The following is a 26218-nucleotide window of genomic DNA, read 5'->3' on the forward strand; positions in this document are numbered from 1 at the left end:
ACACACACGCACATGCACACACACACACCTTTTCTTATACCAAAGACTAAGTATGAATGTTGAGTCTACCTGATTTCAAATTTCCATCATTTTTTTCAGTTTAAATCAATCCAAACTGATGAAGGGCACCCCCCTCCCTGGCCTCTCAGGTACTATAATTCTAATGACCATGAAGCACTTGGTTTCATCTTGTATTAATCCTCTGAAAGCAACATGACTCTCCCACCAAGTCAATTCTGTTTTTAACAAAAGCACTTTGTCAAATATTCACTGTCCTTGCCACTTTCTCTGCTGCCTTTTTCTCCTTTTTTGTTCTCAGGTTAATCTTGTTCTAATGTTACTATTTGCCAGATACTGGGCTAGGCTCTTAGATATATTATCTCATTTAATCCTCACACAGGCCTAAGAAGCAGATACTATTTTTATTCTTATTCTGAAGTACCGCCAGCTGTAGAGAGGTGAATCCCCGTCCAAGGTGGTAAAACTTCTAAGTGGTGAAGCTGGGCGTCAAACCAGCTAAAAAGTCTTGAGTTCTTCGTTACCGTGCCAACGGTCTCGCCAGCATTTTTGGTAAAGCATTTGAGGATGGAGTTGATTCCACTGAAAGGGAATCTATAGCTTTTACAGACATATTACGGGCATTCATCTTCACAAAGAGTCATTTTCCAAAGTGGATTCACCTATAATGCTTTTATAACTATTACAACCACCAACCACTTGCACTAGATTGTTCTTACCATTGGGGGAGGGGAGGTAATGGAACTATTTGAGAATTTTGAGTGAAACCCCGTGAATCCCAGGTACAGAGCCCCTGACTCTACACATCCTTCTGAAGTAGAAACCGTCCTCCTTTCCATCCCTCCCACCTATGGTCACGCATGTGGTCAAGCTGATCAGGTACTGCCTGGTGGCAAGGCAACTCGAGGATGGATTTGGGAGCATCTTTGGGAAGAAGGGGACGCCGTTTCACAGACGTCTACCTGCCATAAATGCCCCCCCACACACACTCAGAGGAAGGACTCAGCCATGCTTTCAATTCTCGAATTTCATCTTGGGTCTGGTTCTCAAACTAGTTCACAGACATACCAGCACTCATCTCAAAGTCTTACGAGTAGTTTTAAATATAAAAGAGGAAAACACTCCCTCTTCACATGCATACATTTAATACGATGAAAGCTCTGACAAAGAGGCAAAAACACCAAACTTGGCATCCCTTTTACTCCCTAATATTAGCATGGGCAATATTCTCTTCGGAAAATAAGTAGGGAAAGGGCCAAGTCTGATAAGAGAAACCCGACAATTGCCAGAATGTCAATGGGACATCTGAGAACTCCCTTCTCCCCGTGGCCTGGTGGCCCCTGAGTGTCCGCATCTTGGAGTACTTTTGGCCGGTGCTTCAAGAACAGACCACTGAACTGGCCTCACTTCCCCAAAGGAATTCATACAGAAGACTATGGGAAAGTGTCCTTTGTAGCCTTCTTTGTTTGGAACGATGGAAAACATAAAAAATGAAAAGCATTTTCTCATGCCCAGAACACCACTGCAGTAATAAGGATAACGACCTAAAGGAGTTTGGAATTTTGATAGTGCTTTATACTCTTTCAAAGAATTTTCACATATATTTTTTTCAATCAACTCATACATCAACCTTCTGGTTTACAACTGAGAAAGTAGAAACCATAAGGATCTTGTCCAAGATCAGACAGCTAAGTAGTGGGACAACTGGGGCCAGCATCCAGTTTGCACAATTGGTCCAGCATTTTCATCAGGTCCCTAAATAGCTCTCCCTCCTATTGTCACAGTTTCCCACTTCTTCTCACCCTCCATATACAGGTTGCTTGTCAGTTAACGATATCTAACTGAAGATACAGATTTCAAAAGGAGAAGCAGCACAAATCCTTCTTTGACAAGTATACACAGATATAAAAATAATTGTGACATTCTTCTCTATTGCTTCTTTATGGATGCCTTTCCCATATAAAAGGCCCTGTTGGGGACAGTTCATCGACCTGTTATTTCTGCGTACACATCATACTCCTTCGTAATAGCAGGGCCTTCATGCCGGGAAACTATTTGCTAAATATTTCCCTCTGTCTCTCAGCTTACCCTGTCACTTTCTCCCAGACATAAAACATCTGGGCTTAGACAAGAAAACACAGCAAATTCAGAGATGTTTTCCAGATGTGGAAGAGGACAGCTGCCCTCAAGGGTCTACACAGGGCCAACTCCAGGCATTCATATATCCCAAGGTCCTTTTCCAACTTCATCTCACCATAGCTTTTCTAAGACTGAAAAAAAAAACAAACCTGTCCAAGAGGTTGACCAGATAGCTGAATAAAACGCTAAGAAGGTCATAAAGAAGCAGCACTGAAAAGCACCCTGTAGGCGGCCCCGTGCTTTGCGGTCATGTCACAATTTTCAAGGCCCCGCTCACAAAAAGTGGGGTGGGATCCACTTTTGGATGTTTCAGTCAAGCGAAGGGCTTCACAGGAAGGATGGTGTGTTCAGTGTGGGGCCCAGGCTTCTCCTGTTCGGTGTGATGTGGATGCACACCACGGAGCCTTCAACCTTGGAAAAACAGTCTGCAGAAACCCTGCTCACACCAGTTCTGTCTTGTGAAGAGTCACTGGCTCCAAATGCTTATCTGGGGAGGTAACTGGGAGAAAAGCATGTTCCACGGCAGGTTTAAGAAAGTCTGGAAAAATACTCTGCTGTCGTGCAAACTTCTGAAAAATAAAATCAAAGAGATACGTTGAGAAGTGAATAATTGGAAAAATGCTTCAGCTGTCACCTGGATTTAAACTCCATTCATTAGGAGCTGACTGGACAGCTCATGTGGGAGCCCTCGTGATGCGGGCTACGTCGCTCACTCTACAGTGGGCTTGTGCTATTTCGCCGGTATCTCCAAACCTCAACCAGGAGTTACAGACTGGGGCCATTTCCAGACCCTAACACTAGGATTTCCTGCATGGAAAATCAGTGCCCAAAGAAACAGGCACTTGCCAACAAAAAACTAGAGTCACTCATTTTAAAAATTTACTGCCAGGTAACGCTAATTATCTTCTTATATGCAAATAACTCTAAAGACCAAGCTGTAAGTTCCCTGGGGGAAGGACATAGTTCTTATGCGTTTTTACATGCCCCCCAGTGCCTAGCATAATGCCTTATACACAGTAGGCGCTCAGAGGAGTCTTCTGATGGACTGACGTTTAAAATAGCAACCAGAGAGATGAGTGTTCGGCCAGCGTCAAGCAAGTGAACAGATGGGGCCAATGAGTGACTAGAACCAGCGCTGGAATAGCTCCTGGGTGACTGATGTCCTGGTCCCCAAATGGCCAGCACTTCCTGATATGCTGAGACATATGGGACAGATCACTTCCTAGTGGGTCAGGCCCAGACCTGGCCCTGCTCCCCTGCGACCACTGTCAACCCAGGTGACCAGCCACGCACAAACAGGCTTGGGGGGCAGGGAGGAGTCTAAGCTGGAGTCTGCAACCAGTAGGTCAAGGGCATGTCAAGGACGCCCAAGTACTGGCCAGCAGTCCTCTACCCCAGGCCACACCCTGTGTACCTCTGGCTTCTCAGGATTCATTCTTAAAAAGTGATATCTAAAATAGCAACCAGAAGTACCAAAAAAAAAAAAAAAAAAAAAAAACTGGTGGAAGTACCAAACTATAAGAGGGAATCTCTAAGAGAAAAGAGCTCAAGGGCCAACCAAGGAGATGGATCCAACACCAGGGTGGCCGGGCTTGCTCACCTGCCTACAGAAAGAACAGCACGTCGCCCGGATGGTGGATGGGCAGGGTCCAACTTTCTCCCACCGTATCTACAAGGCCCGCTGGTCCCTTAGGAGGATCCTTTGGCATTTCACAAACTTCCACCGCTATCTTACTTCATTTTCTCTTCACAAGGCTGTGTGTGGAGCCGCCAGACGGAAAACAACCTGGGAGCTTCCCAGAGAGATTCTCACAGTCTGGGGGCCTCTGTAAGGCCAGGGTTCTGCGAATAGGTCTCTTGCCATTATGAAATGACTCACACTGTCTACAAAACGCATTCGATTGGTAACCCAGGTGATCTTTTAATAATGAGAGATGTTTAAGAAAGATACTTACGCAAGTGAAAATGATGAGTGTCACGTAGAAAATGACCAGAGCCAACAGCAGGACAACCTCAGCTCTGTATTTCTTAAAAGTCTCTTCTTTGCGTCCCTTAGAGCATCCTTTAAAAAGAAATACGTAAAATATGAAGCCGTTGAACAGGGCTCTTCTACCAGGATGCAAAAGCTAAGAATGTTTTGTTCTGGCTTACTAAAGTCCTACTGGTCTCCCCTTCTTACCCTCACGTCTGTACCATGGGAAGGACATCGGTAATGACGGTGGTGGCCACAGCCGGCGCTCACACTCACCCTGTGCCTGGCTCCATGCAAAGGGGCTGACATCCAGCATCTCACTGAACCTTCAGGGGCAGGTCTGAGTACCCCAGTTTACAGAAGAAGGAGCCAAGGCTCAGAGAGACTGAGGGATTAAGGCAGGTGGCAGAGCTGCCCTGCTATTACGGAACATGTCGATGTGCCTTTGTAGACCTGTTAAAACCCCTCCACCAAGGCTGACAGCCAACGGGGGCTACAGACCAGCTCCCTGGGGGCTGCTAAAGGCTGTGGCCTCAGCCCCGGGAAGGGGGCAAGTGCAGGAGGAGGGAGGCCTTCAGCCCAGAAGGGGACAAGGCCGGGACAGCTTCTCCCCACCCAAGCACGACATCCAATATGCAGCAAGCTTGCTCAGGGAGCTGGCTTGAGGACTGGGGCAGGAGAAGATGGAGTGAGGGTAACAGGAGGGGCTTCCGCCCTCAGGGCCACGATGGGCCTCCAGACAGCTGTCGACCCCTGAAACTGGATTCAGGATTTTATGCAATGGTCTGGGGATGGATTCTCACAGAGGCCTGGGACCCCAGAAGAGAAGGGCTGAGAGCCACTGATGGTTCTAACATTTAACGAGCATTCAGTACGCCCACCTCAGGCACCAGACTGAGCATTTCAGTGCAACATCTCATTCAACCTTCACCACAAGCCTGTTTTGTAGATAATATCAATATTATATTATCCCCATTTTAAAGATGAGAAAACCAAGGCTCAGAGGTTTCCCCAAGGTAAGATGCTAATGAGCAGCTGAGCTAATATTTGAACCAGATCCAAGTGGCTCTAGTCTGACCACTCAACTTGTAGGCAGCACTGCCTTCGCAGAGGACAGAAAAGCAAGCCAGCTTTTCCCTATTCCTTTCCTCTCTGCTCCCCGCAGGAAACGCCTGCCCTCTCTGCCCTTCCTGCCAGGCTGCTCCCATTTCTCATTCATGCGAACAATACTCACTGAGGGAGCGTACCACGGCAGGTACGGCAGATGCCATGAAGACAAACGAAGCAGCGTAAAGGGCTAGAGGTTGAGAAGGGTATAGGGGGTGTGTGTGTGTTTGTATGTGTGTGTGTGTTTGTGTGTGTATAAGACAGTGAACCAAATCCAAACGCTGACCCCTAAGCAGTGATTGCGTTCTTGCGAGTGTGGGAATGTTATCTCGAGTCAGATTCCTTTCCGCTTCTCCGTGGCAGGAGAAAGTAGCCATTGTACAAAGTCAGGGCCTCTGTAACAACATGTTCGTCATTTCAAGCCTCAGCCACTAACAAGAGTTGGGCCAAAGTCAAATGCAAGGCGTATTTTAAGCTACATAAAGAAAAGTTATGGAAAAAAGTCCAAGGAGATAATCCTTGTCTTCATACTTGATTCCTGGTCTTACTGCATAGAGCAAAAATGTGCCTTCTGTCACGGGAACGCTATTTTCTTGCTGTACCCTTTTTCTTTGGCTTGAGTTGAGATATTGGGACATTCAATTGCTGTAAAGTGGGAGCGGAATGCTGTTCTCATGTGAAAAAGGTGGAAACATGAAGCAGCTCCCTTAGGCCAGGTTAGAAAGCCCCCAATGAGTAGAATATTACACAGTTATCTGATCTATTCGGGAGACTACCCAGTTTCTCTGTCTTCCAAAAATTAGACTTGGAAACTTCCTATTGGCTCCGAAGGACTCTTACATGAGTAAGAGTTGTTTGACTTAGTCGCCTGACTACCTTTGGCATCCACCCCAGTCAGGCTGGGGTAGATCTGTCCTTATTAAAAAGAAAGTAGAGAAAGTTATGACATCCTTGCAGTAGGATTTAGCTTTCAGCCACAGATATTATCCAAAGCTTCTGAATTACAGGGTAAACTTGGATTGAGGGGATCAAGTTTAGGACCTACATACAGAAAGTGCCCTGCATACTGTAAGGAGAAAACAGATGCCGCAGATCACCTCACCTGTCACTTTCAAGATCATGGTGCCACTGAGGTTTCTCTGCCCTTCTGGATCCACCAGAGTGCACCTGTAGGTCCCCGAGTTGCAGCTGGTAGTGTTTTGGATCCTCAGGGAATACAGCCTTTCCCTGGGGGCCTCTGAAGAGGCCCTCTGCTGATAGTACTGCAGGTCTTCCTGGGGCACCTCCATCCTCTCTGCACTGCCATTTGTGAGCTGTTAAGAAAGAATCATATACAGACTCAGAGACATAAAGGACAGACTTGTGGTTCCCAAGGGGGAGGTGGGGTGGGTGAGGGATGGATTGGGAGTTCGTGATAAGCAGATGCAAACTAGTATATATAGGATGGATAAACAACAAGGTCCTACTATATAGAGCAAGGAACTATATTTAATATCCTGTGATAAACCATAATGGAAAAAATATGAAAAAGAATATATATATGTATAACTGAATCACTTTTGCTGTACAGTAGAAATTAACACAACATCGTAAATCAACTATACTTCAATAAAATAAATTTAAAAAACAAGAATCAAACCACGTCATGCTCTACTGCCAGAACCTATAAGCACTGGGCCTCCACGTCAAGGTTATACCTCTTGTTTTCATAAACTCCATCCTCAGCTAATTGTTTTAAAACAAGATACTGTGTGTGTGTGTGATGCCTGGGGGAGGAGGAGAGAATCTAGGAGAATTCTTTAAGGCTCCATCTTTTTTAGAATAAGATCAGGACTGCATTTTACGATTCTCTGTATCCCTACGTGAAGGAGAGAGTGTCCCTATGGACGATAACCGTGTGTCACTGACGACTGTGTAATGACGCATATGAATCACACTGAATCACACTCTCTTGCTGATTGTTCTCTATTCAATGTTCTCTTGTTTTCGTCAGATACCAACTCACCCACTGACTGATTCTTATTTTTGTAGCCCGGCCTTTTATTTGGAAACGTTTCTAAATCTGTTAAGGTCATTGCCAAACAACTCAACAGAAAACACAGAGATGCAGATGAGCAATGCCTCGCATGAAGTCACCCTGTTCTTCAGAGACTGCGTACCTGTGGGGTCATCTGTGACGCTGCAGGATGTACCACGCTCACGCCTCCGCTAAGGCAGGAAGACAGCTGACAGCAGCGCCACGTGGAGATTTTATGTGTCAGGTCACTTGGTAGTAATATCAAGATATACATGGAAGGGCAATTACGGCTTAAATCATTGTACCCAGGATGGACCAGCCCAGCTGGGGTAGATGCCAAATTTAGCCAAACTAACTGGCTGGTTTTCTTTCCCTGAACAGTCTTGGCAATTAAACTGGTGGGGTCTTTCCATCATCTCCTACTTCCACGATTAAGCACACATCACGTTCACCATCAATTCCCTTCTTCCCCAGATATATTTTTAATTTGTCTAGTTAACTTGCTCGTTGATCCTCCACTGAAATGTTTTAAAGCTTCTAAAACTCATTTACATAAACAGTAAAGCCAATCACCGTTTTCAGTGTGCAAGGGCAGCCCCGAGCCCTTTGCTGGGTGGCTGGGGAACAGCAGGGAGCCTGGGATTCAGTGGCATTCCTTCCCTGTCCCCAGCGTAGTGGCCGCACCAAAGGGACCCCTTAGGAAAAGACACCGCAGTCAGACACTGCTGCTGTCTTTGCCTGCACCTGCCACTGTTTAATCTCCTGTACTGGGAGCACCCTACAACTCCTCTCCCACTTTTCAAAAGGCAATCAGCACAGGGAAATAAATAACCAAGGAATGGGGGGAACACCCAGTGAGGCAGAGGCAGCCCAGGACAGAAGACATACATGCACATACACACACACCCCCTCCTTGGTTTCTGCTTCATGTATTAAGTCGGGGAATGCACCTTGAGGTCCACGGAAAGCTCAGATTCCAGCTTCCACGGCTCGGGCTCCTATAGGCATTCCTGTGGAGTGGCCTGCAGAGACATCTGGTGGCTGACTTATCGCTCCTGCAAGAAACCCTGCTTCATTCACTCCTAGCACTGGGCTGAGACTAATAGCTTTTCTCAGGCGAGGTCTACGAACGTAAATCCCATTTCCTGACAGTCCTTGTGCTGAAAGGTTCCTTCCAAAATAATCAAGACTGGGGCATTTAGTGTTCAAAAACAGAGCAAGAAAACAAGCAAACAAAAAAAGGAGGTGTGGTCAAGGAACCTCAGGCGTCCAACTGATTTTAGAACACGTCTGAGTTAGACCAGTTTTCCCCTTTTCCAGTCTGATTAAACCAAAAATTGCAGCCTTATCACGTGACTGCACCTCTCCCCTCCTCTGCTGCCTGGCAGAAGTGCTCCCTCTGACCAGAGCGTTTGATGGGTCAGGTGCCCAGGACCATCCCGGGCCAACCGCTTCCAAGACTCCCTCCCCCACCTCCCCCTCCAAGGCCACTTTGAACTAATTAACTCAGCTTAATCTCTGCAGTCCCCACGATGCTGTCTCAATCTGCTTTTCTTTTCTAAATTAACCTCCAAATGTGTTCAACTCAGATGTCATTCCAATGGATTTCACTGGAATTGAGTTTTGTAGAAATTCCTGCATCCCAAAAGATGGAAACTTGTCTGCAACAATCATTCTGGGATTTTCTACCTCAGATTTTCTCCTTAGGGCGGTCTTCTCTCCTATCCAGTGACCCCTCCCTCAACTCAAAAAGACCTATCTGAAAGTCAAGATCAAAAAAAAAAAAAAAAAACAAACAAAACACTGAGAACCCCTCTGGAGCTGGTGGAAATATAAACTATTGTGTTTTATTTACATAAAGATGGCCCCTTTATCACGCTGGCTGCTGGGAACTGCTGAAGCAAGTACGGGGCGGTGATCAGAACTGACTGGCAGTGGCCTTCTGCCTATTTGCAGAAGAGAATTCATTTTAAAAATCAGCAGTAACAACAAAAAGTAGTTTATGTGATGGTCAGATTTCCACGGGTCTCTGAAAAAAACCTCCAGAGAGGTTATTTTACAATGGCAAAGCCAAGGCAGGGTGAAATCATAAGAATGAAAGTAAGAGGTAGGGGAAAGTCAAAACGAAGAACCCCAAAGCAGCCTGCAGAATTCTGATTTACTGAACCACCACAGCCATCAGCGGGATCGTGGCAAAATATCTCAGCTCTCACGGGGTCATCTTCCAATGGCCCCTTCCTGAAAGACCCAGAGAACTGAGAGAAGTACTGGCTTAACCTGGGACCTCTGGCCAAAGTGATGAACAGCTCTCTGTGCCCGATAACTACCTGTAACAAAAGGAACCTTCTGTAACTTCACACAGTGCACATGGAAATAGTTCAGAACCTTCCTTCTAACTTCAAGCTGCAGGTATGTACATAGCCCATTCCCCCTTCCTCCTGCCTACAGCCGCAAAAATAGTTGTAGTTTCCATGTTAACGTCACACGCTCAAGGTGCGAGTGCAGCGCTCGCAGTACCAAGAGACTTTATGCAAAAGTTCAACTCATTGTCTTCAGCACCGCGGCCAAGCAGCCATCAGCCTGCAGTATCGGGGGAGTGAGCCGTGGCCCAAGCAGCACTGTTCAAGAACCGAAGGAATGTCAGGGGGAGGAACATTGAATGACAGCAAATGGGCCATCCTCAACTTCGCCTGGTTTTATGAATTCTTATAAACATTTGAGCTGGCTCAAAATAAACCACTGGCAAGAATGACTCTCAACATTCCAAATCTAAAAGTGTTTCATTGCCTCTCTGCAAAAGCATTTTAGGAAATAGTCATTTATAACAAAAGGAACCTGCAGATTCATTCACAGCCGAGTGTAACTCACAGGAACTATTTGACGCACACTTTGCGACGCTCATATTGCAGAGGGCTACACCACAGCACACTGTGGGCAAATTAATTCCTCAAAACACGCATCCAAATTATGTTTTGAAAGTCCACATTCCATGCATTAACTCTTATGCTGACAAATTTTATCTTTCTGGTTGAATTAGAAAAGGCAAAATATAAGACATCTCATTTTCAGTAAAGCCTACGGACTTTTGTCTCAAGGTCTCCAATTTGACTAAATAATTTAAATACCATATTCCTTCTCTAAGATGGAGATCTGACCTTAAGGAAACCACAAGCCCTAAATTAAGATAAATTCTCTTTAATTTGCCGAATACTAAACCAAGCAAATACAAGTAGTAATTTTAAATGCATGTGAATTGTTTTTTTTAATGGTGGATAAATTTGAACTAGAAAGAAATCAAATAAATATCTAAATATGGCTGAAATTGAACCTATATTTTAGTCAAATCCCTACTGTGAAAAGGGATTTTTTTAGAAGTTTACATAATTTTATCCACATATATGCTAACTTCCTAGATTACCATCTTTGGATATAAGAAGACAACAGCTCCATTCCTATTGCAAAGAATTTTGATTCCACAGCCTTGAAATCCAAATTTATCATGCGTGAGATCTGTTAGGAATGTGATAGGAAAGTAAAAGAAAAGGGAAGAGATTTTTTTGAGGAGAAAAATGTGTGCATATATATATGCATATAAATATTTAATCTAACAATTTAATTAAACATATTTAAAGGAATGGATGTTAGTATTTAAAGGTGGTATGAAATTAATCTGATATATTCCAATCACATCGAACATCTTTTTTTTATTGCATTTCCCATGCACTAACATTCATGTACCTTGGTTTCCAACTCAATTAAAGTGCCAATATAATCCCCATTCATCATAAAAACAGCTCTTTATAACATGCAAAATAGTTTGGCTCAGAGGTTGATGTCATAATGGGGGTAGAATGTATAAGCATTAACATCGTATTTTTCTAAGTGTAGTTTTATTGGAAAAATGATTTTCCACTTTGAAGTTTACTGGGTCTAACAGACAGAGCTGGATTTATGGCTGTTAACAGAGTTATGAGTATGACAGAGGCAACGTAATTAAGAGCACAGGCTTTGGTGTTGGACAGACGTGGAAACAAACCCCAGCCCCACCATGGCTAGCTCTGCTCTTGGCGAAGGGCCTGGAGCTCTCAGGCTTCGTTTGCTCCCCTGAGATGGGGGAGGGTAACTACACCTCCCAAAGTTGGTGTGAATGTACCTATGATGAGGTAGGTGGGTACCGTAGCATAGTGTCAACCACACAGAAAGCGCTAAAAATGTTACCACTGAGTTCCAAACAGTTCCCTGCATGTAGGAAATATTCAAAAAGTATTTATTTAATGAATGAGTGAATTTTAGAAACAATGAGGAAGACACAAGGGCACTAGCTCTGGAATCAGAAGACCTGGAGTCAAGCATCAGGTAGCTGGGTGGCTTTACCTCTGACTTGGATTTGCCCGTCTGTAACTACCTTACTTCCCTCATGGGGTTATTTTAAGCATCAAATGAGAAAACACATAATAGTGCTTCATAATCGGTAATGTTGGTAACAGGAATTGTTGTTGTATCCAGTAGCTTTCTACTCCACCCACCCATTCAGTCATTCCTTCCAGCTGATACTTCCAGTCTCCTCCGGCAAAGCTGTTCTAGAAGTCCCAATCTCTGCTCTAGGGAGAAAGTTTTTCTGCCCACAAGGTCTCCAAAATAACCACAACATTCGGAATTTCTAAGCCACCATCATAACGTGGAAAATACCCTTTGGAACTGGGCTTTGAAGGCAACGTTGGGCCACTCACTGTTCATGCCAATCGTCCTTCTTCCATTAGTTTCTTGGGGGTCCTGCTGGACCGGGAGGGGCAGCCTTACGGGCTCTGAGTTCACGTCCTTCGGAGGGCACTACATCTGGTTCTAGAAAAGGCACACTTGACTCTGGCCTGACCTCCGTGACCAGAGGGAATGGTTCTGATGGATCCGTGACCCAATCAAAGCCACTTAAGTATAATCTGACATTGTTGAGATGGAAGAGATACAGTCTTTTGCTTTGCACTTGATCTCGGGAGGACAGACAAGTCTCCAGTTACCGGCTACTATCTCACTGCCACGTGGAGGCTGATAACAAAACCAACACGAAGGAAGGAAAAGTTGAGAGACAGAAAGTCACCGAACCCTGAGGATATTCACGAACCTCCAAATTTAGCCTTACCGCAAACTGAGTGGCTTAAGACAACAGAAACTTATTCTCTTACAGTTCTGGAGGCCAAAGGTCGGATATCAAGGTGCTGGCAGGGCCGCGCTCTCTCTAGGGGAGAATCTGTTTCATGCCCCGCTCCTGGCTTCTGGTATTGCTGGAGACTGGCATTCCTTGGCCTGTAGACACATCACTTCAGTCTCTGCCTTCACCTTCACGTGCTGTTCTCCCTGTGCATCTGTCTCTGTGTTTCTGTTTTCTTATAAGGACACCCGTCATTGGATTCAGGGCCACCCTAATCAAGTGTGGCCTCACTTTAACTTGGTTACATCTGCAAAGATCCTGTTTCCAAATAAGGTCGCACTCACAAATACCAGGGATTAGGACTGAGACATAACTTTTTTGTGGGACACTATTTAACCCACGACATCAGGCATAACTGAAGTAGGAACTATATTTTGATTTTTAAAAATTATTTATTTCAACCACATGAGCCAATATATTCCCTTTTCTTTAAGCTAGTTTTGATTGGATTACAAGCCTTCACAACAGAAAGATTCCTAATTGATAGGAGCACCTTGCCCCACTCCAGAAATAAATGTGGCACATGCGGGGCTATCTCCACGTGGCTCCAACCTCAAGGCCAGTCCTGCTTTGTCACTCAGGCTCACATGCCCCCCACGGCTCGGTGAAAGAGACACCAGGGTGTGACTGGACTCAGGTCCTTTGTTCTCCAGAACTGACCCAGTGAGTCAGGTCCTAGGTGAACATGAATTATCTATGGCAATGAGCATCTATCTTTTCCCATAGGTTTTCCCCATCTGGACCAATAATCCTAGACAACTACCAGTTCTTCTGGAATCTATCTTCTCTTGGACAATTGGGACAAGAACGTGCAGTAGACTAGCTGGTGCTTCACAAAAAGAGCAAGTGGTAGTCACAAGCCTTGGGCTCTTACTTCTATACCTACCTAACTACACGACACACACAGAAATTTTACCCAAGTATACCCCAGTGCAAAAACAAAAATTAAAACTATGCTTCAGGTGTAAAGAGTCTTAGGGAAGTACTTTAGTTCAGCTCTGGTTTGAGCTAGCACTGTCGGTAGAAAATCTGAGGTTATCCCGAGAGTAGCCAGGAAGGACTTATGGAAACAGTTTCAGGTGGAGGAACCCTCTTTTTAGGTAATGTATCTCTTTATAGTCCTGCCCTTCATAAAACCTTCCCTGATGTCACTGAGACCTTCTTCTAACTTCCTCTTCTTTGTGTAGTGACATAACCAAGTACAGAACTAACATACTCGGTCCTCATGTGACTCGGGTTCCCCCTTTTATTTATGGAAAACAAGTGCTGGCAGTTTTTTCTCTTTAACTCTCAGCTGCCCTTTTCCTCCCTACCCTCTTCCAAGCTGAAAGATTTTTAGCAACTTTGCTGTGTCTCATCATTGTCCAAAAATGTCAGCGCTCCATCATTCTCCTCTGGCTGGGACTTCTTCTAGAGCCTGGCCCACTCCTCCCTAGAACCACGTGGACAACAGGACTGGTGACCAAGAGAGAAGGGGAGGTAACCCCAGGAATGTGCTGCAGCCTCCCTGAGTTAACCCGACGGCAGCTTCACTGCAGTGAAAGACTAAAGCTTCCCTCTGAGATTCATCTTCCGGGATGAATTATAGTCTGTCTTTCACCACAAGAAATACGCTTTTCCTCTGACATAGTTTTCACGATGTTATCCTCTTTGCTTAAAAACTTTCAAAGGCTCCTTGCTGCCGAAAGGACCAAGTTCAAGCCCTTATAATTCAGCATTCGGGGGTGTTCACAGTCTGTTCCCAGCCTGCTTGCTGGCAGTACCTCTCAGTCCTCTGTGGTATGATTCTCCCTTCCAGATCATTAGTTTCCCCTCAGTCCCCCCAAATACGTGTGGATTCATGTGTGCACGCCCTTGACAGTCCTCTGGCAAAAGGTCCACCCTGGTCTTAGGATGGCTATTGCCAGGCGCAGGGCTTGGCACACATTTGGGACATAGAAATATTTATGAACTGAGGAAAATGTAAATACGGGAGACATCTGAAAATTCACTTTTTGCCTTTCATAGTCTGACCTAAAGGTTATTCAATCAGGTCAAGTCGTATAGGGGACTATACGTCCCCTATACGTCAAGTCGTATATGGGGATGGTATGATTTTTCTTTGATGCTCACACAGGCATTGTTTTCGCATTTCCATGTTTCGGCTCTTCTGTATTTAATGTAGAAATGTTTCCTTTTTCTCCTAAAACATCTCAAATCTATCTTAAAACACACGTCACTCTAGAATCAGGTGAGTGCAGGGAGCGGCATGCATTGTCTCCTTCGTGGGTCCATCAGGGTTGGTGGCTGTACAGATGCCATCTGCCCAGGCCATTCATCAACCCTAGCCCATCCGAAGGCTCCTCCTTAGCACTTCCTCGCTTGGGGGCTCATTGTCACACAAGATACTAGAGACAAAAAAACAGGACTCCACTGAATAGGAGATTAGCAACATACATGGAGGACAGCTCATAACAGATCAAGGACAGGCAATGTCCGTGAAGCGACTGTCCTGGAACTTTAGAAGTAGCTTCATGCGAGCCCAAGAATCTGCTCTCCTTTAGTCCCCAGGAGAGCCCATGACCTGCCATAGCTGCATCTCTCCTAAATATTGTAAAGTTCAAGTCTGATCTATTCTCTGAAATCGTGGTCTCACTTCCCCCTTCTCCCTTCCTTTGGAAATCATCTAGAAAGGGCACTTGTCTCGTGACGCACCTCTGTCCTCACCCCCGTGGTGTCACTCAGAGATGACACTATATATCCTCTTTCATTATGCCTCACCCTAGGGTGCTGGGGCTCCCGGCACAATACGAGACGGTGCTACGTCGCCCTCGTAAGTAACCACTCATTACGAGCAGTGGCGAACTTCAACCACGCCTGAACACTCCATTCATCCAGTGTCATCCTCCCCTTCCAGACCTAGTGCAGCCTCATTAAAGAGAGTGTGAACCCGCTCCGCATGCAGCACAGACGTAGCTCTTTAAGGGATGTCCTTACTCCTGGCAGACATGGGACTGGGCTATGACCCTCTTGAGCTAGAATCTAACCCAAGGTCACAGCCACGTTCTTCTACTTTGGTAGAAGAGTGATGGACCAATGTCTCTTTGCCTCAGAATAGCTCAAAATACCTCCCTCAACAACCACAGTCTATTCCCAATCCTAAGAGCTAAACTGAATGGATATATACCGCATTAACTTTTCTATTTCTTCCCAATCATTCACTCTGCCTTCAAAGGTACAATACGGGAAGGGATGAGAGGAGGCCCCGTTCTTGGATCCCAGTTGGGAAGACATCAGTCCACAGGAAAGAAGAGTTGGGCTAACAGGAATTGGGCTATCTCTGCCTACTCCTGGCTCTACCTTTGACCCCTGGGCATGTCTATATTACACCCCCCGCCCAGTCCCCTGTCATTGTACCTTTGAAACAGAGAGAATAAAATGGACACTGTTCCCAACTCACCCTAATGTTGCAAACACTAAATGGATGCCGTCTGCTCCGAGCCTTTTGGTAAAAGGCACATGATAAGAAACACATGGTTTACATGGGTCCTTTTGTTAATCATAAGTAATCAGTGCCAACTGGACAGTGGCAGGATGCTCTGTGGTGCCGGAGAACTGAGTGGTAAATGGATTTTTAAATTGTGAGTCGTTATAACTGTAATTGTGATATGCAGAAGGCCTGCAAGAATGCGATTCAATCTGGCGGACGGCGAAACCCCACACTCCAAGGGATTCTCTGCTTACTTGATCCGCAAGCAGCCTACAACTGTGCAAAGTGGTTTTACAAACCACCCTACTGATGATCCAGCTAGGCTGGCTGTGGTCACCAGGCGTAAATTCCTCACTTCATAGCTACCTCTCCGCATCACTGAAACATTTTACAAGAAAGTCGTGGGAGGAAATGACAAGATAATCTTCTGTAAAATGCAGAATTTCAGCATTTCACCACTGGCCTTATTTCCAGTACACTCTAACCATTTTTGTTGTGCAAGCACAATCGATGCAAAAGTATAATTACTGGGCTGGAAAATAACAAACATCTACAGAATACGCTGAGATCTGTTCAAAAGTACTTGAAAAATAAAGCATATCACTTTCAAGGTATCTGATTAGTTTTCTGGCATAGCATAGCTCTCCTATCCACCATGACTCAATCACAGTTTCCTCCTTAAAAAAAATAACTAGGGTATGAGTTTTCAATGACCCTACTCCACGGACCAACAGAAAAAAAGAGAATGCCAAGAGACTATTGTCTTTTTCTCTTAACAGAGCTTTGAGAGACCTTCAGGGTCTTTAAAGCTTGCAAGAACTGTGTTCAACAAACAAGCACATACATTATAGAGTTACATCATCAGCTGACAGCCAAGGAAAAGTCAAAGGTTAATCACTCTGGTTTACTGCATCATTCCAAATGACCTCGTGCAAGATTTAACTTGACAACTGTTTGAACTTTACAGTCTGAAATTTCATCTACTTGTTTCATGAGTACTTTGTAATTACTCCCCTGGGGATATTAATATTGTTTTCCCTTTTTAATTGCTCTCTGAAAGGGATAGTGGTTTCATGTTTTTCCCCTCCTTTTAGATAACCAAGTCCCTGCCTGGCTAGCCCAAAGACACTTTCATTTTCTTTAAGTAATTAACAGAGAAAACAGAAATAACAAGATAGACCTCTAAGAACCTAGGCTGTGGAGCCAGACTGCTTGGTTCAAATCCCACCTCCAGCGATTAGTCCGCTGTGTAACAGTGAGCAGATTATTTCACTCCCTAAGGCTCAGTTTCCTCATCTGTAAAGCAGGAACAGTAACAGTATTGATCTCTTAAGTCCATTGGAAGGATTGGAACAGCTGATGTACATAGATATTTACCTCAGAGCTTGGCAGATGGTGAGTACTCAAATAATATTGGTTTTACAATATTTTTATTTACATACTATTGTTTTTACAAGGGAACAATTTTGGAATTGCTGTGTTCTCTGATCCCACAGTGAATAAGGTGGAAATGAAGTAGGAATAATAACAAACCTACTTTCATACACAATGCAGCGTCCCGAGGCCCCAGCACCGTTTCCACTGTGCATAATCATAAAGGGTCTGCCTGAATTCACTGAGCATCTTCAAAATTAGCAGGGCAAACACTGGGTGCCGTGCAGGATACACAAAAGCAGTGGCGCAGCACTGTCCCCAGGGAACTGACAATCTGGTTAGGAGACACACACACACACACACACACACACACACAAAGAGGTTAACGGTCCTATGCTGCCTTGTTAAATGGCTAGATACTTGTGCAGGTTCTTACAGCATCTTTTACGGTGGGCAGAAGAAAACCCAGCATTTTGTGGAAAGCTACAAACGCACAGAGATTTCCTGCAAGGTAAGATGACAAATCAGTGAGCTCCGCAGAGTAAGGCTGGGATATCACAGCCATGGTGCTTCAGCCAGAGGTGCCACTGTGGCAGTAACCTCATTAAAGGCAGGGAGCATCGGCAGCAACAACAACAAAAAAAAAACAGTGACAGCAAACAGTGGCTGCTTGGGTTTCCAGTGCCACCAGAACCACAATCTTAGAATCTGCAAAGGTTCCAGTTCAGAGGAAACCTTAAAAAAGCCTCAGTCTGACTCAATTCTCTTACAGTAGGGACAGTGACACTGTTCTTACACGCGGGGAAGCCTCTGTGCACCATCACAGACGCCCTCCTTGCTGGACCTCTCAGGACGGCCAGAGGGAGGAGGCCAAGGGTACCCCGGAACGGGGATGACAGATAACTACCACCTAAGAAACAAGCCTATCACTTCTCTCTGGCACTCCTTCCTCTCAAGTTGCCCCCTTCCCGCCTCCCCAAATGTATGAGCACCACCGTCACAAAACACCAGAAATCAGAAATCCGGGAGACCTTCCTCCCGTCCAATGCCAAATCTGCACTAGCTGCTTTCTCCCTGGCCTGCTGTCCATAACCACAGGTGGCCTCTGGAATTAATCCAAATAAGAGGTTCTCTGCCCTCCACAACGTCTTATTTGGATCATTCATCTCAGGGCCACCTTTAGAGGCAAGAAGATTGAGGTCCCCGGCGGAACTAAATCTAAGTCGGCCTGTACCTGGATGCGGCTGGGCTTGGAGCGGTGATGGGAGAGGCGTGTGGGAAGACCGTGTACCGAGTTCAGCTATGGGAGATGCCCCCGAACCCGAGCCATAGAGGGTCGCCAGCCCCAGGAAGGTGGTTGCCCGGTCTGCAATTAAACCACCCAACCCTAACTCGCCTGCCGCGCCGCGCTTACCTTGGCCCAGAAAACCGCGTAGCGGACCTGCGGGTCCCAGGGGGCAGTGCAGGGCAAGTCCACATCCTCCGAACAAGCCACCTTCACCTCCCGCGCCGCGGGCACCAGACTGCAGGCTGCAAGAGGGAGAGAGAGCGGCGTGAGCAAGCGAGAAAAGGGGGTGTCCCGGGGAGGCGGGCGGGGGGCGCCGGGCGTCCGCGGGCCCTACCGCAGCTCAGAAGCAGGAGCTGAAGGCCGCGCGACATCGCTGGGGACTGCCGGCGTGGGGCCCCGGAGCTGCCTCTTGTACCCGCACGCACCGGGACTGCCCCGGGCGGCAGTCCCGGGGGATCCCCGCGGGCGGCGGAAGCGGCGGCGCGCCTCCCCCGCCTCCGCCACCCGGGGCGCCCCGGGCCCGCCCCCGCTGCCCCGGCCCCGCCCCCGCGCTCGGCCCCGCCCCCGCGCCCCAAGCCCGCGTCGCTGCTGCTGCTGCTGCTGCAGCTGCTGCCGCCGCCCAGCCGCGGCAACAGCAATCTCCGAGGAAAGCACCGCGCCCGCGGCTTGGCAAACCGCGCGCGCACGCCAGACACCTTCCCGCTGACCCTCCAAACAGAGCCGGGAGCCAGGCCAGCCGAGGCTGTTAGGTCTTTTGCACGGAAGCGAAACAAGGTTCCGAGAGGAGGAGCAGCTCTCCCGATCGCCCAGCTGCCAGTGGTGACATCACAGTGAACCCAAGGACTCGCCTTTCTCCAGGTTCTGTGATCATCGGACTAGGTTTCCCAAGGAACCCGTCTAATCCGTCATACTTGGCCCCCGGCCTTCTGGCGTTGTCCGTCCATATCATGCAGCCTGTTTAAATTATTTCAACAAAGAAGAACATCTCCTATTAAAACGAAGGTCGCACACACACACAGACACACACACACACACACACACACAGAAAATGTATGAAAAAGATTTTTTTTAATCCAGAAGAAAATAAAATTGCCTCTAACCATCCCGAAGTAACCCCTGGTAACATTCTGGTGTCTTTGCTTCAGTGCATAGATACTGCACGTGCTGTTTTGTAATCTACTTCATATTAGCTTAATATTTTGCGAGAGCTTCCACATCATTAAAAAGAATCAAGAGCATCATTTTGATGGCTACATAATATTCCGTCCTACAGTTGTACCATAAATTAGAACCTATTAGTGTTGGACATGTTTAGTCTAGGGTTAGTAGTCTAGATAATGTTAGTATTAGTTATTTCTTTTATTATTAAAATACAAACAACGCTGTCATTGTTATGATGAACTTCTGTGTAGATAAAGTTTTGCTCTAATATAGCGTATTTTCTTAGAATAAATACCTAGAGGACATTGTACCAGGTCAAAGGGGATTTACGATTTTATTAACTGTTGGCAAAATAACCTCCACAGAGGTGTCCTCAAACTACATTCCCACCTGCAGTGCATGAACATGCCTCTCTCCCAACACTCTTGGCAACGCAAGCTGTCATGGAACTTTTCCACCTTTGTCCATTCAAGGGGTTAGAAAGAATTGCATCACATGACATTTTCATTTGCCCTGGGAGGTGGCTGTACCAATTGACAGTCACACTAGCTCTGTGCCAGTGCGCTTTCCCCATAACCCCCACTAAAACTGATGTTTTAATTAAGAAATTTTTAAAGATACAAAAATAGGTACAGAAAATAAACATATGTGTATGCGATAGATTCTTAATTAAACATCTGTCCCTTGCTAGATCCCATACCTGCATTTAAGCTTTCTTTCAATTTTTCAGTGTTATAAGCAATGTTGCACAGAGCTGGGGATGCTCAGGTCTTCTGACCCAGCAATCCCACCGCTTTATTAAATATTGACATCTTGTTCTCCAAAAGGTGTGTGCCCATTTATACTCTCCTCAGCAGGGCTTGGCATCACCAGATTCTTTTTCATGTGTGCCAATGTAATGAATATGAAATGTTAGTTCCCTTTTGTTTAATTTACATGACATTGATCACTAGGAGGGAGGAAAATCATTTCTTATGTTTTGAGGCCATTGGGTGTCCTCATATCATTTGGCCTTTTCCACTGGAGCTGTTTATAAATTCTGGGCCAAATCCTTTCTTGGTAAAGTGCGTGCCAAAGAGCTTCTCCAAGTCTCAGTTTTGTATTTTTCACTTTATGATCCCTTTAATGTACAAAAGGATTTTAAAAAATATTTTCATGTAGCTAAATTTATTGATTTTTTTCATTCATGGTTTGTGCTTCTGGTGTTGTGGTTAAGAAATCTTTTCCTACCCTGAGATCATAAAAACATTCTCTTTTATTTTCTTCCAAAACTTTTAAAGTTATGCTTTCTCATATGTAGGTCTTTAATCCACTTAAATATGGTTTGATATAGGGATCTAACTTATTTTTTCCATGTGGATAAGCAGTTGTTCCAATGCTGCTTGCTTAAAGTCCTTATTTCCCCACTGATTTGAAATAGCATCTCTGTTATATACAAATTTTCATGTGTGTGGGGGCCTGTTTCTGGACTGTATTCTGTCTTTTCCTGTGCTAATATCGCTTTCTTATTGCTTAGTCACACTAGAGTTAAGTCTTACTATGGTGATGGAGTGAGGGAGCCCTCATATATTGATCTACCTCTTCTAGATTGGCCTGGCGTTCTTGGTTCTTTGCTCTGCCTTATACACATTAGAATCAACTTGTGAACCTCAAAAAAAACTAGCTTGAATTTTAATAGGAAGACATTCATAAATTGCAGAAAATTAACATCTTTAGAAATCAGTTCTACAGGTCCATCGATATTGAGTATCTTTCCATTTATTTAGGTCTTCGGGAATTTTTAAAATTTCATACATAAAAGTTTTCTACACCTTTTGGTAGATGTATTCCTATGTACCTTTCTATCTGGGGTTGCTATTTTCACATGTATAGTTTTCTAAACTAAGTTTTTCTAGTTGCTTGTTGCCAGTGAATAAAAATTTACTTTTGTATAGCCAGCAATCTTGCCGAACTTTCTTATAATGTTAACAATTTGTTCTTAGACTCTCCATTAAGACAGTTTTATAGTCGTGAATTATTTAAAGGGTTTTTTTCCTCCAAAATTCCAAATACGTGGCTGGTTTGAATTGGTCTAGCAGTTGAGTATGACCAGAATGTGGTCTGTGTGATTCTTTGCTGCTTATCGAGAAATGCTTTGTGACCTAACATGTGGTTTTTTAGTAAATGTGTCATGTGTTCTTGGAAAGAATGTCCGTTTGCCACAGGGGTGTCTGATCAACCTTGCTCATTGTGTTACTTAAGTCATAGCCCTACTAACTTTTTGTCACCTTAAACTGTCAGTTAATGAAAGAGATGTGTCCCAAAATCCCCGTGACTATGAAATTGCCCATGTATCTGAAATTTTATTAATTTGTTGCCTCATATAACTTGATGCTATGTTTTAGGTGCCTGCAAGTTATAATTATCTCTTCCCAGTGAATTGTTCCTTTTAATCTTTATTTAGTGACCATTTTTCCCTGAATATTTCTTTTTTGCTTCAAAGACAGTCTTGTCTACTCTTATTATAACCACATCACTTTCTTTGGGTTAATATTTTGCTAGTAACTTTCTATACTCTTACATTCAACATTTCTTTGTCCTTAAGTTCTATGTCTTTTTAAAGCATGCAGTTAGATTTTTCTAATCCAATACAACTGACTTTTGAGAGTTTAATTTTACTTTTTTCCTGAGTTCTGCTATATTTGAATTTATTTCAGTCATCTTGTTTCATGCTTCATACTTAATTGGACTTTTCTCTGCTTCTTTATTTTCTCTCTTACTTCTATCTTATATTGACCACACTTTTATATTCCATAGTGTTCTCTACTGGTTGAAAAGTTATACATAGAATTTCTCATCTTAAGTGATTACCTCTACATAACTTTTAATAAGCATAGTCGATCTAATAAAGTCTAAAAAATCAATGTTGCCAACCTTCTCCCCAAAATGCCTGAATGCCTGACCTCTGTACATCCCCTGCCCATCTTACATACTATTGCGACCTATACCTTCACGCCACCTTGCGTTTCTACTCCCCAATTAGTCTTTTTTATGTATTAAGTATCTGTTCAAATCGATCTAATATCAGACATCTCACTGCTTCTTTATAGGGTCAGTTTCTTCTGAAGTATATTCTTGAGTAATTCTTTCAGCAAAAATCTGTTAGTAGTAAATGCTGTTCATTTTTATTTGCCTGAAAATGTTTATTTTGCCCATATTCTTAAATAATAATTTAGTTATAAATAGATGGCTGTTTTATCTTAGCACCTTGACTATATTATTCTGTTCTGTTTTTGCTGTTGCAAAGTTCTGGACAAACTGATACTCGTTATTTTGTAGGCAACTTGTCTTTTATCTATAAGTGCTTCTAAGATCTTGCATTTCTACTTGGTGTTGTTTCAGTTATACTGTGCTGTGTCTAGTAGAGAATTTCATATTATTTAACCTGCTGAGGTTCGTAGCTTTCATTAGTTCTGGAAAATCTCCTTTATTGTCTTGGAATATTGCCTGACCTTCATTCTCTCTGCTGTTTCCCTCTAGAACACCTAATAGATGTGTGTTGGACCCTCCCACCCACACTCCATGTCAGTAAGCCCTTCTTCCAAGTGTTGTCTCCCTTCATTTCGCTGTGCAGGCTTCCAAGTAGTCCTCAGACCTGTCTTTCCAGTCACTATTATTTATTCAGTGATATGTATCTTCAGTTTAACATATCAAGTTTTAAATTATAATTTTAAAAAGATTTCTGAAGTTATATTGGATTTCTTATTTAACTCAGTCTGGTTTTCTTTGAAGGTGTCTTATACTTTTTTTGGGGGGGGTAGGTCCTTGTCTTTTATCTATTTTATATATAGTAGTGTGTATCTGTTAATCCCAAACTCCTAATTTATCCCTCCCCCCTTCTTTCCCCTTTGGTAACCATAAGTTTGTTTTCTATGTCTGTGAGTCTCTTTCTGTTTTGTAGATAAGTTCATTTGTATCATTTTTTTAGATTCCACATATAAGCAATATCATATGATATTTGTCTTTCTCTGACTTACTTCACTTAGTATGATAATCTCTAGGTCCCTCCATGATGCTGCAAATGGCATTTTTTCATTCTTTTTTATAGCTGAGTAATATTCCATTGTGTGTGTGTGTGTGTGTGTGTGTGTGTGTGTGTATACACCACATCTTCTTTATCCATTCATCTGTTGATGGACACATAGGTTGCTTCCATGGCTTGGCTATTGTAAATAGTGCTGCAGTGAACATTGGGGTGCATGTATCTTTTCAAATTCGAGTTTTCATCTTTTATGGATACATGCCCAGAAGTGGGGATTTCTAGGTCATATGGTAGTTCTATTTTTAGTTTTTGAAGGAACCTCCATACTGTTCTCCATAGTGGCTGCACCAAAAGTGTCCTATTCTTTTATTGTGTTCTTCATTAATCCTTTGATGACTTTTTATCATTTTAAATGTGTTTCTTTTATAATCTACCCAATGATTATATTATCTGAAGTTCTTGGAGTTTTACTATTGATTTTTGCTTTGTTTGTTAACTCTTTTTTATCGATTTTTTTTCATGTATTTTGTAATTTTTCATTGTAAGTTAATCTTTAATAGGGGCTTCACATAGGGGCATCCTAGAGGGTCTGGGAGGAGGGTGTAGCCTCCTAGAGAGATTTTATGTTTGTTTCAGCCAGGTGCCCCAAAGGTATTAGCAGCCTGGGTTAGCATTTTATATTAATCTCTTAGTGGGATGTATCCTAGACCACTCTGGTAATTTAAATTTAAATACCATATCTTTGTGAGGGCACCTCTATGATTATAAATTAATAAATTAAGGGTAGGCTTTTGTTTTTTGTTTTTTTTTAAAAAAAGCTTCTTTGTCATCTCGCTGGGTGAGTGGGCAATTGTTGGTAGTTCATCCTTACATTGGGGTGGGGGTGGGCTTCAGTTCCCACTTTCTCCTCTCCTGGGGCCCAGGCTTCCTCTTCTATGCCTGCTGGTTATTAAAACCTAAGCCCCTTGATTCCCCAGCCAATTCTGAAGCCCAAACAACTGCTTTTCCCCACCTGCACCCCCTCTGCTCTCCCACCCCACCCCTGCCCCTACCAAGAAGTCCCAGCATCAGCTCGTGCAGGCTCATAGCCCTTTCTTCTTTTTTTTTTTTTTTTTTTTTGCGGTACGCGGGCCTCACTGCTGTGGCCTCTCCTGTTGCGGAGCACAGGCTCCGGACGCGCAGGCTCAGCGGCCATGGCTCACGGGCCCAGCCACTCCGCGGCATGTGGGATCTTCCCGGACCGGGGCACGAACCCATGTCCCCTGCATCAGCAGGCGGACTCTCAAAGGCTGCACCACCAGGGAAGCCCTCTTTCTTCATTTTTTACCCTCCAGATTGCCCTTACTCTCTTGCAGGTACAGCTACATATTGGTTAGAATTTATTCATTATTTCTAGAAATTTGCAAAAGGTGGGTTTTTTTTTTTTCTATTACACAGAAAACCATGTTGCTGAAAATAGAACTCCCCAATCTGTTATTTAACAGCCTAAAAATGTGACTTCACAGCAACTCCCGCTTAACCACCAGAATTCCCACATTATTTTTCATCCTTAATGTATTCCTAAAAAGTCCCTCATACTGAGGTAGGAACATATTTCTGAGAAGTCCACTCCTTATGAAGCATTCTCGGGTTATACAGGCCACATTACAATAAAAAATTAGAGGATCTCAGAGTGTACTGGAAGTGGCAGTGATTATGGGAAGAAACAGCTCCAAGCCCTACCTTGGGGGTCTTCCTTGAACAGGAGGACGGAGTTTACAGATGGCTCGATCTTCAATTTCACTTGAGAGAGAAAAGTAACATGAACACGAAGAAGTGCATATGATCTTTCTGAAACCAGTAGCTGTCACCTTCGCATGTTTCTGCTCCATTACTTGAAGAAACGAAGAACCCTACATCATTAGAAAACATTCTCACTGCCAATGGCAGGCATGCATTCACCTTGGGCAAAAAAACAAAAATAGCCAGTGCCCTCGCCACTTCTGCGGACCCTCAAACCCTCCCTTCACACGACTACTTACACCAGGACCGTGGCTTGTTATTCTATTTCTCTCAGAGGTCTTGCCAGTAGAGCAGGTCATCACGTTTGGAATTCGGACATTGGAGAACCTGGGCAGAGTTTGGAAGCCAGGAGACGAGAAAGCTGAAGAACGATGTTATCTTAGTTCTCTTCACCTCCCCCCTCCCAGGGCAGGGCTCTGGGGGATGGGCATGGAAAGGAGGACGTTTTAGTTCACTATTAAACATTTACTAAGCAGCAGGTACGTTGTGCAAAGATTGTTCTGAAGAAGTTTATGTGGGCGGACACTCTTTTTTCAAGTGGACCTTGCTTTGTCTCTCAATTCTACACAATTTCTCTGGGAAGGTCTGAGGCTGGGGGTGAGGGGTGTGGAGTACAGAGCTTGAGGGTGGTTCTACAAAGAGGGAACGCACAGTGAGGATAGGA

General features: G+C 44.3%; 1 protein-coding gene across 3 annotated transcripts; it reads right to left on the reverse strand.

Moving 5' to 3' along the window:
* Nucleotides 1-1582: 1582 nt before the first annotated feature.
* On the reverse strand, nucleotides 1583-26218 carry CD83 (CD83 molecule). 3 transcript variants are annotated; one of them, XM_049716374.1, is made up of 6 exons: nucleotides 25794-26218; nucleotides 19298-19544; nucleotides 18717-18832; nucleotides 6339-6549; nucleotides 4113-4219; nucleotides 1583-2726 (listed from the first exon to the last, which is right to left on the reverse strand). In XM_049716374.1, the coding sequence occupies exons 4-6, from the start codon at nucleotides 6523-6525 to the stop codon at nucleotides 2598-2600; spliced, it is 423 nt and encodes a 140-aa protein (XP_049572331.1). In that variant the 5' UTR covers nucleotides 6526-6549; nucleotides 18717-18832; nucleotides 19298-19544; nucleotides 25794-26218; the 3' UTR covers nucleotides 1583-2597. The 3 variants fall into 3 exon arrangements, with proteins under 3 accessions (XP_049572331.1, XP_012389823.1, XP_004273596.1); XM_012534369.3 differs by lacking the exons at nucleotides 19298-19544; nucleotides 25794-26218 and adding an exon at nucleotides 18925-19108 and having other exon boundaries at nucleotides 1583-2723; XM_004273548.3 differs by lacking the exons at nucleotides 19298-19544; nucleotides 25794-26218 and adding an exon at nucleotides 18925-19108.

The sequence above is a fragment of the Orcinus orca genome, chromosome 10 (genome assembly GCF_937001465.1).
Source record: "Orcinus orca chromosome 10, mOrcOrc1.1, whole genome shotgun sequence".
Classification (NCBI taxonomy): domain Eukaryota; kingdom Metazoa; phylum Chordata; class Mammalia; order Artiodactyla; family Delphinidae; genus Orcinus; species Orcinus orca.